Source organism: Lolium perenne, chromosome 1 (assembly GCF_019359855.2).
Source record: "Lolium perenne isolate Kyuss_39 chromosome 1, Kyuss_2.0, whole genome shotgun sequence".
In the NCBI taxonomy this organism is placed as follows: domain Eukaryota; kingdom Viridiplantae; phylum Streptophyta; class Magnoliopsida; order Poales; family Poaceae; genus Lolium; species Lolium perenne.
In genome coordinates, this window is record NC_067244.2 from 138,169,847 (window position 1) to 138,181,411 (window position 11,565).

At 44.7% G+C, this 11,565-nt stretch overlaps 1 protein-coding gene across 1 annotated transcript; it reads left to right on the forward strand.

Moving 5' to 3' along the window:
• The first annotated feature begins 258 nt into the window (after positions 1 to 258).
• LOC127305873 (aquaporin NIP3-1) lies at positions 259 to 8,564 on the forward strand. Its single transcript, XM_051336467.2, has 4 exons — positions 259 to 1,215; positions 7,302 to 7,727; positions 7,809 to 7,870; positions 7,952 to 8,564. Exons 1-4 carry the CDS (start codon positions 1,000 to 1,002, stop codon positions 8,145 to 8,147), a joined length of 900 nt encoding a protein of 299 aa, XP_051192427.1. The 5' UTR covers positions 259 to 999; the 3' UTR covers positions 8,148 to 8,564.
• The last annotated feature ends 3,001 nt before the right edge of the window (positions 8,565 to 11,565 follow it).

Genomic DNA, 11,565 nt, shown 5'->3' on the forward strand with positions numbered 1-11,565 from the left:
CCTAGACATAATCGGTCCATCCTAATATATCTCTTAGCTTGGCGTTTATATCGTTTATGTTATGTGAAACGCCTACTCCACTCTGTATTTTGTTTGCTTGCCTTCAAAATAATGCTGCTGCTATTGTCGCTCGTTTAATTCAGGAGCTTGTGATGACGCGATCGACCGATTCCCTGCCTGGCTTTCCATTAGTCGGCGTGCATTATTGTAGCAGAGCAGTTGGAACTTGGAAGAGAGATGCCTCGAGAAGTGGAGGAAGGCATTGACCTCGATCCATCGACTCATGTGCTAGCTCTCGGCTATATACACAGCTCCACCCACACCAACTCCATCTCTCCCATCCCACTGCTCCTTCCTCATCCTTGCCTTCCGGCTGATCACATCCATCGTGCATTGCGTCTAGCACTCTGTTCTCTCTCTGCTCTTGTGTTCTTGCCATCCGCATGCACCTTTTCCCTCTGCTCAAATCCTAGAGAGATCAGAGTTGTTCTTGAGGTAGAGCTGGGCACCATTCCCCTTCCCATCCCTTAGCCAAACCTTGAGAAAAAACCTGTGAATCATGTAGAACAAACCGTCTCAAGCATCGATTCAGATCCATCAGAAAACCCACAAAAAAATCACTTCCTTCGTAGTCCCACAGAAGTACTAGCAGAGTTGCATACCTAGCTAGGCTGGATTTATCCCCACTGAGACCTTAGCACAAAATCTAGAAAAGCCTCCAGATCATGTAAATTTGTCCATCATCTTTGCTTGCCACCCAGACCAAAAAAACACCAAAAAAAGTTGACAGAAACTCCAATCATGTTTCCCTAGCAGTAGCCGTCAGTCGCGGTCTCGTGATCCTGGAGCCAATCACCCCACAGCCGTAGCATTACCCCAGCAAAAACCATCAGATCATGTAATTAGTGCACCACGCCCCCTATTTCCATTCCACCACATTCGCCGAAAAAAAGACAAAAAAAGAAAGAGGAAGAAGAGAGAGTTAGCAGAGGTGCTGTGATGGAGGCGGTGGCCACGGGGGCGGAGACGCCGAACCTGTCGACGCCGGCGACGCCGGGCACGCCGGCGCCGCTGTTCGCGGGGCCAAGGGTGGACTCGCTGTCCTACGACCGCAAGTCGATGCCGCGGTGCAAGTGCCTGCCGGTGGACGCGTGGATGGCGCCCAACTCCTGCGTCCTGGAAATCCCCGCGCCGGACGTCTCGCTCACTCGCAAGGTACGCCATGCACTGTGCACATTGCCCGCTGCTCGCCATGGATGAGTTTCCCTTCTTCTTCCTTCTTGCGTTTCTGGAACTGGATTTCTCTTCTTTTCCGAAATTGTGCACGGGACCTTTTTTTCAAGTAGGTAGGTGCCGCATAATGTGTAGTGCGTGATGGTATAATCCTCTAACTGAATGTACGGTGACCTTGAGTCACTCACATATGGAGCCGTCCGATGCAGCCCCACACGTGTTTGACTCTAAGTCACCTGATTTACGTCAGCAAATAATACCAACCAACCCCAATTTCATAATTTGGTTCATCCGGATTTTTGCTAATAAAAACACTTCTCTAGGTAAAATATGTTTATGTGCAAATATGCTGGGAAGGGTTTAAAGAGCCGACAGAAAAAATACAGGTTGATTTTTGTTAGATCAAGAAGGAGCTTTGTTCGTGTAAAAGGTCAAGGGAAATACAACCTTCTTCGATTACATGAAAGATAGAATCAGGAAAGTTAAAAAACTGGACTGCCTGATTTTGAACTGCCCTGACATGCTTTGCAAGCCCATGTGCTGCTCTCTTTTGCTCCCTTCTGATTTTGGTGATGCTGCAATTACCTTGGATTTGATGGTAGATCCCCCCTATGGTTTCTGTATTGAAATTGAATATCTTAATATTATGTCTTGATAGAATGTCTAATCTAACCTCTTAATAGCACCTTACAAGTGAGTGCAGTGAATGTGCTCCCGAGCTCCAGTGAACTCAGTATTTTGTTAAAAATCATAAATAATAGTTAAAAGTTTCAAATAATTCTAAAATAATTAGGTGGATGCATGCACATGTTCTTTACATATTTGCAGAATTTTGCTAAACGATACATTGCATTTTAGTCTCCAAAAAAATTACGAAATCGTGGCTTTGAAAAGGCCAAAAATAATTCTCTTTTGCTTCAAACATACGTATTTTTCGTGTAGACCATATGAAAATATATTTTGATGCAAATTTGGTCGTACATATATTTATGTACTCGTGTATTATTTTTTAGAATTTTTGAGACAAAAAATAAAGTTTCGATTTTTTAGAAAAACGAGCTCAGTGGGCTCGAGAGCCCTAACCATTGTTCGATTACTAGCATTGTTTTAAAGAGAATTGGAACGAAGCACCAACATAGTAAACTTGAACCTGAATTAATGTATACACAGAATTTAATTTATGCAGACTCCTATGAAGGTAAGGTAGGCTTACTTTCTCACTAATTATCCCTCACAAACCCTCTTTTAAAATTATAAGGTATTAAAAAACTTATTTGTCATTCTTTGGCCACGGCACTATAACTAACAACAATATTTTCCACTCCATACAATATTCAAATATGATGGTTGTAGTATATTGTTCTTATAATATTATCAAAATTGTGCTAGATTGGTAAAATTTTGAAAAAAGCATCGAAAAAGAGTTTCAATGTGATGACCCTATATTTAAATACGAAGGTTATATATATTTGACAACATGTGCATTACACTAAACTTTCCAATTCAATAAATTTCCACCTCCACTTCTCCATTATTTCCCTTACTCTCATGTGCAATATTTGAATTAAGTATATCATTATTATGGTATTTTATTTTTAAAATCGTTGTGTGCATTAATTTTTTTGAATCATAGCTCTCATTGGGATGCCAAACACCCTTATTCATGTTGCCATGAAAAATAATCTAAAATTCTTTATGAAAATGATTCTAGAAATTCGCTCGTGAAGACCGATAGAATAATTGCCTATTCATGAAGAAGAGGTCTGATGTAATTACAAATTTATATAGAAGGCATCTTCCCAATGCTCCACCTTGACACGTCGTCTCTTATATTCAGTTCAAGGATAAATAAGGCCGGTCTTTGGTCAAAAATGAAGAGTTGCGAAATGTTAACGTGTTTATTTTCTTTAGTGTACCGGCTATTTGTTTGCTGAGGAAATCGTGTGTATGTGCTCAATTTTGATGTGACGGGTGTTGTGCAGAAAGGCATCGATCAGTAATGTAAGTTGTATCACACATTTACAAAATAGACTCAAATGTGAAAAACATGTACGAACTGCTTCCTTTATTCCTGAAAATAAGGAGTATAACTATTTTCAAAAGTCAAATAATGCAAAATTCGACCAACAATTATAGAAAAAACAGTCAACGGCCATAATGGTATAGGGGTATCGCATAAAAATATATTTCATGGTTTATTTAGCAATATTAGTTTTATAATGGTATAGGGAGTATGTAATTTTTTTTCCAAAAATCTTGGTCAACTTTATATTGTTCAACTTTTCAGAAAACTTGTAGGACCCTTTTTTTTAGAATGGAGGTAGTAGATAAAATTAGTATTGTTTCTAGTATACAGAGACACGGTACAAATTATTTCCCACACATGTACTGGCAATGACACCATTGATAAGATGCTATAATATTTCCCACAGATGTACTGAAGTTGAAGTGCAATTATTTGTGCGACAAGGTTCTTGGACGTGACATAGTAGGACTATATGCCCAATGCTCATGGTTTGACTCGAAGCTACCCGTGCTTGCTTTCCCTTTGGACGTCTCTGCGCGCCGGTGGCATGTCCAATCTGAATGTGTCATCGTAAAATTATTGGAGAACAATTGATTTCTGAATAGCGGGGCAGCAATGTAGCATAGATAAATTTCAACGTGCAATTGACATGTGATTGTTGAGAACAAACTATCCTTTCTTTATTTTGCGAGGAAACAAATTATCGTTTCAACTTTAGTTAGTGCTGGATAATCAAGCCTGCTAAATCCCGAAGTATAGACGCAACTTTATAGTGCCTAGACAAAACTTTTCTTTCCACTTGAGCGTTGCGTTTACGTGCACATAATCGTACTCTCTCGCGGTTCAACATATACAGTACCAAGAAAAGGAAAAGAGAAAGGGTATTGGGTTTTGGCTCCTGTATGCATATACTCTTTTAATTTGAAATGCATTTTAGATATATTTTATAATGTTAAAAAAATATAAATAACTCGTACATCTTCACATGCTTCGTACTCACAAAGTCATTTCATGGAAAATAGACTTGTCATGTGACCTCTATAAAAACATAAAAAATTAGTGGTAAAAATAATGCTTTTTATGAGATTTTTTTGTCTTTTTGCACAGATCATAAAAATATCGGTTTTTTACAGAACCCTACGAACGCACATAGATTGTGGAGATTTAATATTTTTGACGATTCAAAATAAATATTTTTGGTGGAGGGAACGTATGCATCTGGGAGCTAAATTGAATTTCCATCTAGAACTGATTTTTCTTCTTTTCCGAAATTGTGCAGGAGACCTCCTTTTCTAGATGTGCACGCAACACAACAAAAAATATTTTCTAGATGGGCTGGGCCTTGTTTGTACTTTGCCACGGTTCATAGGCCATTGTCCATGGGTCCTTAAAATGGGCGCTGCATACGAAGGGTTGGCTGTTTAGTTTAGTACCACCCCGCCTTCTTGCAAGCAGAAGAAGCAGTTTATAAGGGCATGTACATTGGTAGACGCCTAGTTAGGCGCTTAGAGCAATTTCAATAGTGTAGCCAGCTGCTGGCTAGCCAACTTAGAGCCAATATATACAATAGTGAGCTATAAAAATGTAGTACTTAATCAATGTGTGGTCCACCTTTCACTCTCACAAAGTGCCTAGGAGCACGTGCTAGAGCTGGTAAGAGCCCACTCTCCTTCTCTCTCCTCCTCTCTCTCCTCTAACTAAGCAATAATATACTATTTTAATCTTTATAGCCAGCTGACTAGAACTTATTGTACTTGCTCTTAGAGGAGAAAAAATAAATGTCATTAAATGGAATTATCACCTAAGCGCTCGGTTCTCCAACAGAGGGCGCTAAAACAGATTCTTTTCTAGTGCATGGAAAGGATCTACTAATTCCGCTCGTCGACTGGGATTTGCCCATAACTACCGGGATTATATTCCCTAGCGCCTGTGATAAGCACCGCGTTGTACATGCTCTAAGGCGACGACCTTACTTAGACAGGATCTATTCTATTTTTTAAAGGGAAGGCTCTCGAAGAGCCCGACTTTGAATTAACAAAGCCATCAACCGGCAAGGATTACAACGATTACAACGGAACCAACAACAAAGCAAAAGAAAAAGGAAAACTGGGGTTGCCAGCTAGAGATACAAGCACGTGTGGTGCAAAGCTATAGCCTAACCAAGAAAAGATCAGGCAGAGCGGAGCAAGGCTCCAAACTACAGGATCTACAAACACGCCCAAGACTACAACTAAGCACCGACAGCTCCGCCTGAGAAACAAGCAACAAGCCGCCACTCCATGAAGCTGCCCCAAACTGACTACGGGATCTACAAACACGCCCAAGACTACAACTAAGCACCGACAGCTCCGCCTGAGAAACAAGCAACAAGCCGCCACTCCATGAAGCTGCCCCAAACTGAGGTACCACACTAAGCCGCCAGACAGAGGATCATCGACACCCGGGGGACTAGCTAACTGCGCTAGTGAACAAACGAGCCTCCAGAGTTCACAGGGGGAAACTTCACGACAACACCTTCAGGAAGGGAAACGGTGCTCGCGAGCATCGCCGTTGTCGGCACAGGGGAGCTGTGCAAAGCTTTCGCGGAAGCTTCAACACCCATCCCACGGAAGACCTAAGTCAGTGCACCTGCCCTCAAGACAGTCACCAGCTATTGAGAACCACCAGTGCCCCCCGTGCCACGACGCAAACTCCGACAACCACCCTAGGCTCGAGAGCGGCCGCGCAAAGCCGGAGGCACACCGTATATATGAAGCTGGTCACAACGAGACACAGGGAACTGACGAGTAGAGATTCCGAGGAGGACCTCGGGGAACCCGCAAGTCAGCAGAGCAGCAGATAGTGCACCGGGGGCGACAACTAGCAGCAAGAAGTGCGTCATGGCCACGCCTCCAAGGAGGTGAACGGCATCCATAGACGTCGTCGTCGCCGGCAGTGGCCGAAGCCTTGCGGTGCTTTCGCAGACACAACATCGAGCCAACTAGCGTCCCTGCAGGCCAAACCCAGGGTAACCAAAACAGTCCTACAGGAGCAGCTCCGTGACGCGCCGCCCCCGCGGTCGTCACCACTGGCCGTAGGGAAACAAGCAAATGGCAGCGACAAGTCGCCACCAAGCCAGTGAAGCGCTGCCCTACCAGCCCAGAGCTCAAGATCTCTCAGGCCGGAGCCAAACCCAAGAGAAGCCATGGTGTCCCTGCCCCTACCGAGACCACCAAACGCTTGTACCGGACCAAGGGGCCAAGGACCAGCCCGGGCCGCGTCACCGGAGCTGCCGTGCGCCGGCCTCGACCAGAACAAGCAGGGGAACTGGCCTGCACCCTAGCAGGATCCAGCTCGTGATGCATCTGGCCAGTCCAGGGCCGAGACAGCCCAGATGCGGCCCAAACCTAGGCCCGCATGCCCAGATCTGGGCCCGTCGCCGCCCCCCCATGGCCACGGCCGCACCAGCTTCGGGACGCGCCGGCCACCGGCGACCAAGGTCACCGTGCCGAGCCGCCACTCCGCCAGGCTCCGACGGCGCCTCCCACGCCGGCCGGAGGAAGCGCAACGACGCCGGGAAGGGCCGCCCCGCGAGACCCTTGCCAAGCGCGGGAAGGGGACAGCCACCGCCGCCGGCACCACGCGGGCTTTGCCCGGCGGCTCTCGCTGGCGGCGGCAGCGAGGAGAGGTGGTGAGGACGGCCTGAGGGGGAGGGGAGGAGAGGGTCGCCCCTGTCGCCGCGGGGGCAACGCGGAGCGATACAGACAGGATCTATTCTATAGTGTCGTACCGGCTGTAGATGATCGTTCTTGCCTGGCTCTGGCTTGTGCAGTATGGCCTAGAGGTTGTCTGACAGACTCTTTTTTTTTTTCTGTTTTTCGCTCTCTTTTTTACGAATGGTACCAATGGCACACGGAGCAGTAGGAGCATAAAGTTTGTAGTATCATGTCTGCGTTGCCAGCTTGTGTGGGGTACTCGTTTGTTGCCCCAGCATTCACAAAGTAATTATACTTAGCTAATGAGACATGAGCAATGCGTTAACTGACGAATGTCATGGTTGCAGCTGGGCGCGGAGTTCGTGGGCACGTTCATCCTCATCTTCTTCGCGACGGCTGCGCCGATCGTGAACCAGAAGTACGGCGGCGCGATCTCGCCGTTCGGCAACGCGGCGTGCGCGGGGCTTGCGGTGACGACCATCATCCTGTCGACGGGGCACATCTCCGGCGCGCACCTGAACCCGTCGCTGACCATCGCGTTCGCGGCGCTGCGCCACTTCCCCTGGCTCCAGGTGCCCGCCTACGTGGCCGTCCAGGTGCTGGGCTCTATCTGCGCGAGCTTCGCGCTCAAGGGCGTCTTCCACCCCTTCCTCTCCGGCGGCGTCACCGTCCCCGACGTCACCATCTCCACCGCCCAGGCATTCTTCACCGAGTTCATCATCACCTTCAACCTCCTCTTCGTCGTCACCGCCGTCGCCACCGACACCCGAGCCGTGCGTCACTGACCGACCCACATCCTCTTCTCCACTCTCTTCAAGGATTCATCTGCAATTTCTTCCCGTTGTGGCATGCAGGTGGGCGAGCTCGCCGGGATCGCCGTTGGAGGAGCCGTGACGCTCAACATCCTTGTGGCCGGGTAAGCTGTGCCAAAGCAACCTGCAACGTGAACTGAGTTTCCGAGATAGCCCATCCTGACGCGTGCGTGCTTGTCTTGCAGGCCGACGACGGGAGGGTCGATGAACCCGGTGAGGACGCTGGGGCCGGCGGTGGCTGCGGGGAACTACAGGCAGCTGTGGATATACCTGGTAGCGCCGACGCTGGGCGCGGTGGCCGGCGCCGGCGTGTACACGGCGGTCAAGCTGAGGGACGTCAACGGCGAGACCCCGCGCCCGCAGCGGAGCTTCCGGCGCTGATCGATGCGCACACACAACTCCGATCCGTGCGTGTCCGGTAGGTCGCTGAATGCTGATCAACGCCTACTTATTACGATCCCTCTGGCGAGCTGCAATTACTACATACAGTACCACTGACGGTATACGATCAGGTATGATCGGTCGATTACTACGATTTCCACGTTTCCCGTGAGACTGCTTTCATATGTGTCCCGTGATGTAATAAACCGAGAGTCGCTCTGCTTCGTTCAGAACGGCGTGGACTTTGTGTTTCAGTTAATTTGTGAACCATCTGCGGTGTTCGCCGCTCGGTCGTGTCGTGTCAGTTTCAGTGTCAAAATAAACGCCGATGCGCCGGCTGACGGGCATCAGGCCGCGTGAATGTACTGTACCAAAGACTCCTTTGATTAAGTCGTATATTGTATGTCTCTGTATCCATCTACAGTTTCACTTTCTTTACGGAGTGAATTGCACAAAACATCAATTCTTGGAGCAATGTACTAATTTACGTTTTTTTTTTTCGTAGAACCATAACTTCTGGATAAACCGTTCCACTGCACCTAAGCATTATATTTAGCTAGTTTGACAGCCTACACTGTGGCGCTTACGTGGCGATTTGTGGCCATGTTAGCCCAGCGTTTACATCAGCTCAATCATGTGGAAGCCATCCGAGGTTGTATTCATCTACTTCATCGCATATTTAGCATACAACCCGCATGAGCAGTGATTAATTTTATGTGGAAAAGCATAGATATTTTGTGATGTAATTGGCACATGAATGTTAAATGCACTTTTGAGCGACCAAACGGCACAAGTGAATTCTTAGACTTTGCATGTAGCTCATGTGTATATGTTTGTATTCATCTATATCTACGGTTTCTCTTTTGTTACTTTACATGGTGTTTGTTTGCAGTTAATTCCGCTAGTCTGTGAAAAAAATTAGTTTTTTCACGTGGTGAGCTACTAGTTACACTAGTACTCTAACTCCAAATTCAAAGTATTTTAACATACATTTCACTACTGATTTGGATGGAGGTTGTTCTGAGCATCCTCCGGGGGCTCGGGAGCCCGCATGGAGCCCTTGACATGTTTCCAAATCAATCCAAAAAGGTTGTCCAATCATTTTCCCGCATCTCCTCCATGCAAATCTTGACTGCAAAAACAAAACATCGCTTCCCACACAGTGATCCCGCACATGGCTCGCGGCGCATGCTCTGGGTGTTGGCCAGAGGAGAACGTATCCCCTGCACCAGGCAAATATATGCACCGGCTGCACCTGTGATTCCTCGACTATTGGATGAAAAAACAACGCCTCAGTTGTAGCACCATATTCTCTAAGTTTTTATTATTTATACTAAACATTTTTAGTTTTAATAAATCTCTCTCTTGACATACAAATTTAATTACTCCCTTTGTTTGGAAAATAATGCCTTAATTTTATCTAACATCACATGTATCTACACATTAAAACACATCTAGATACATACGTATCTAGAGAAAGTTGCGACACCCTTTCTGTATGGAGGAGGTATTATAATGCATTATGTTCCAAAATAAACCACATAAAATTTAGTTAAGTATTAATATATAATATTTTTTTTATATAATTGTAATGCTCATTTTGGGAAAACCATTTCCATAAACATTAGCGTTGGTGGTACCAGAAAAAAGAAGAAGAATTAAAAAAGTCTACAATTTAATTTGTGTCATTTAGATAAATTTAATAAATATGTTTGCATTTATGTGTATTTGTAGTATCTTCAAATATCACGACACATAGATCTCTAACCGTTAAAAAGAGATTTCTAGAGTTCTTGGTTTTGGATAATTATCAATGTACTAAACTATATCGTATTTGTTAAATTGTTGGCACCGGTGTTGATATTTATGTCATCGGTGAAGAGAAGAGTGAGGGGAATCATTATGTTTGATCTTGGAGGGTGAAGATCTCAAAGGGGGTTGGTTGATCTAGTTTTATTTTTTGGGTGGATCAGTGAATCATTTGGAATAGGTTATTTTTGTCTGAGTCCCTCTCATAGATGGCACATCCTCTTCATCTCCACCAATTAGTTGCCCAGAATTCTTAGCAAGTTAAGGAATCCTCAGCTAACGTGGATAAATCATGATCGTGGTCTACTAGGTTTCTACTATATACTAGAAAATCGTCCCCCGTGTCTCTGCGGAAATTTTTGAAGACATGACCGAGCAATTTTGATTTTGTAGAAAAATGCTTGGGAATAATTTTCTGAATTCTAAGACACATGTCTAACAAAAATATTTTTATTTTTATAATGTAATTTGAACAAAAAATGTAAATAAACTAACAAACATAGAGCTCTTATTGTTGAACACAAATGCGTTCGGTCTACAAACACATATTTAGTTGTTAACAAAAAAATGTTGAAAATATTAACAATAAAAAACATTTTTTGTGGCTTTAATGAGATGGATAGGATATTATATTCTGATTAAGTGTTATTGCAACAATCCAAAATCATGTTTACTTGCTATGTAGATAAAATTGTCATAGTAGAGTACATGTTTATGTGTATATTGATGCAACTTGATGTACATGCCTCTATATAGTAACTCCCAGCGAATCGAACGTATAAATATTTGTGTGAACAACCGTCATGCCGACAAACAAAGTCTTCATGGTTAGAGCTATTGTACCAATTTATATGTTCTGCTTAAGTTTGCGTCATAGTCCCGATTAGATTATTGTCATTGCTTTGTTCATGTTATTGCGAATGTGCTGTTTATGTAGAGATTTGTGTTGCATTAGTTTGTTACAGCTTACTATGAAGGTGTTGTTTATTCCATTGTGAACATGAATTTTTTGGCAATGTTATTGTTAAGGTGTTGTTCATGCTATTGTTAAGGTGTTGTTTATGCTATCTTGAGAGTGTATTTATACATAAATCTTTTTTTGTGAAACATTTATACATAGTTCTTTGTTACGTCATCTAGGTAAATTCGAAGAATACGCGTGTGTTTATGTCTATTTATGGTATCTTTAAATATCATGGCACCTAGATCTTAAATGTTAAAAGAGATACATTCTAGAATTCTTGATTGTACTGTTTGATTTTAGGATAATTATGAATATACTAAAATAGACATTATCAGCAAAATTGTTGGCCAAATAGATAAACAAACAAAAGAACTGAGTTGCCCAGGTAGCCCCATCCTGACGCGTGCGTGCTTGTCTTGCAGGCCGACGACGGGAGGATCCATGAACCCGGTGAGGATGCTGAGGCCAGCGGTGGCGGCGGGGAACTACAGCCAGCTGTGGATATACCTGGTGGCGTCGATGCTGGGCGTGGTGGCCGGCGCCAGCGTGTACACGGCGAGACCCCGCGCCCGCAGCGCAGCTTCCGACGATGATCGATGCGCACACACAACTCTGATCCGCGTGGCCGGTTGGCTGCTGAATGCT

Excerpts from the sequence above, each read along its gene's own strand:
- LOC127305873 (XM_051336467.2), top strand. The coding sequence starts at position 1,000 with ATGGAGGCGGTGGCCACGGGGGCGGAGACGCCGAACCTGTCGACGCCG. Across the intron at positions 1,216-7,301 it reads ACGTCTCGCTCACTCGCAAG|CTGGGCGCGGAGTTCGTGGG; the intron begins GTACGCCATGCA and ends TCATGGTTGCAG. Across the intron at positions 7,871-7,951 it reads CTCAACATCCTTGTGGCCGG|GCCGACGACGGGAGGGTCGA; the intron begins GTAAGCTGTGCC and ends CTTGTCTTGCAG.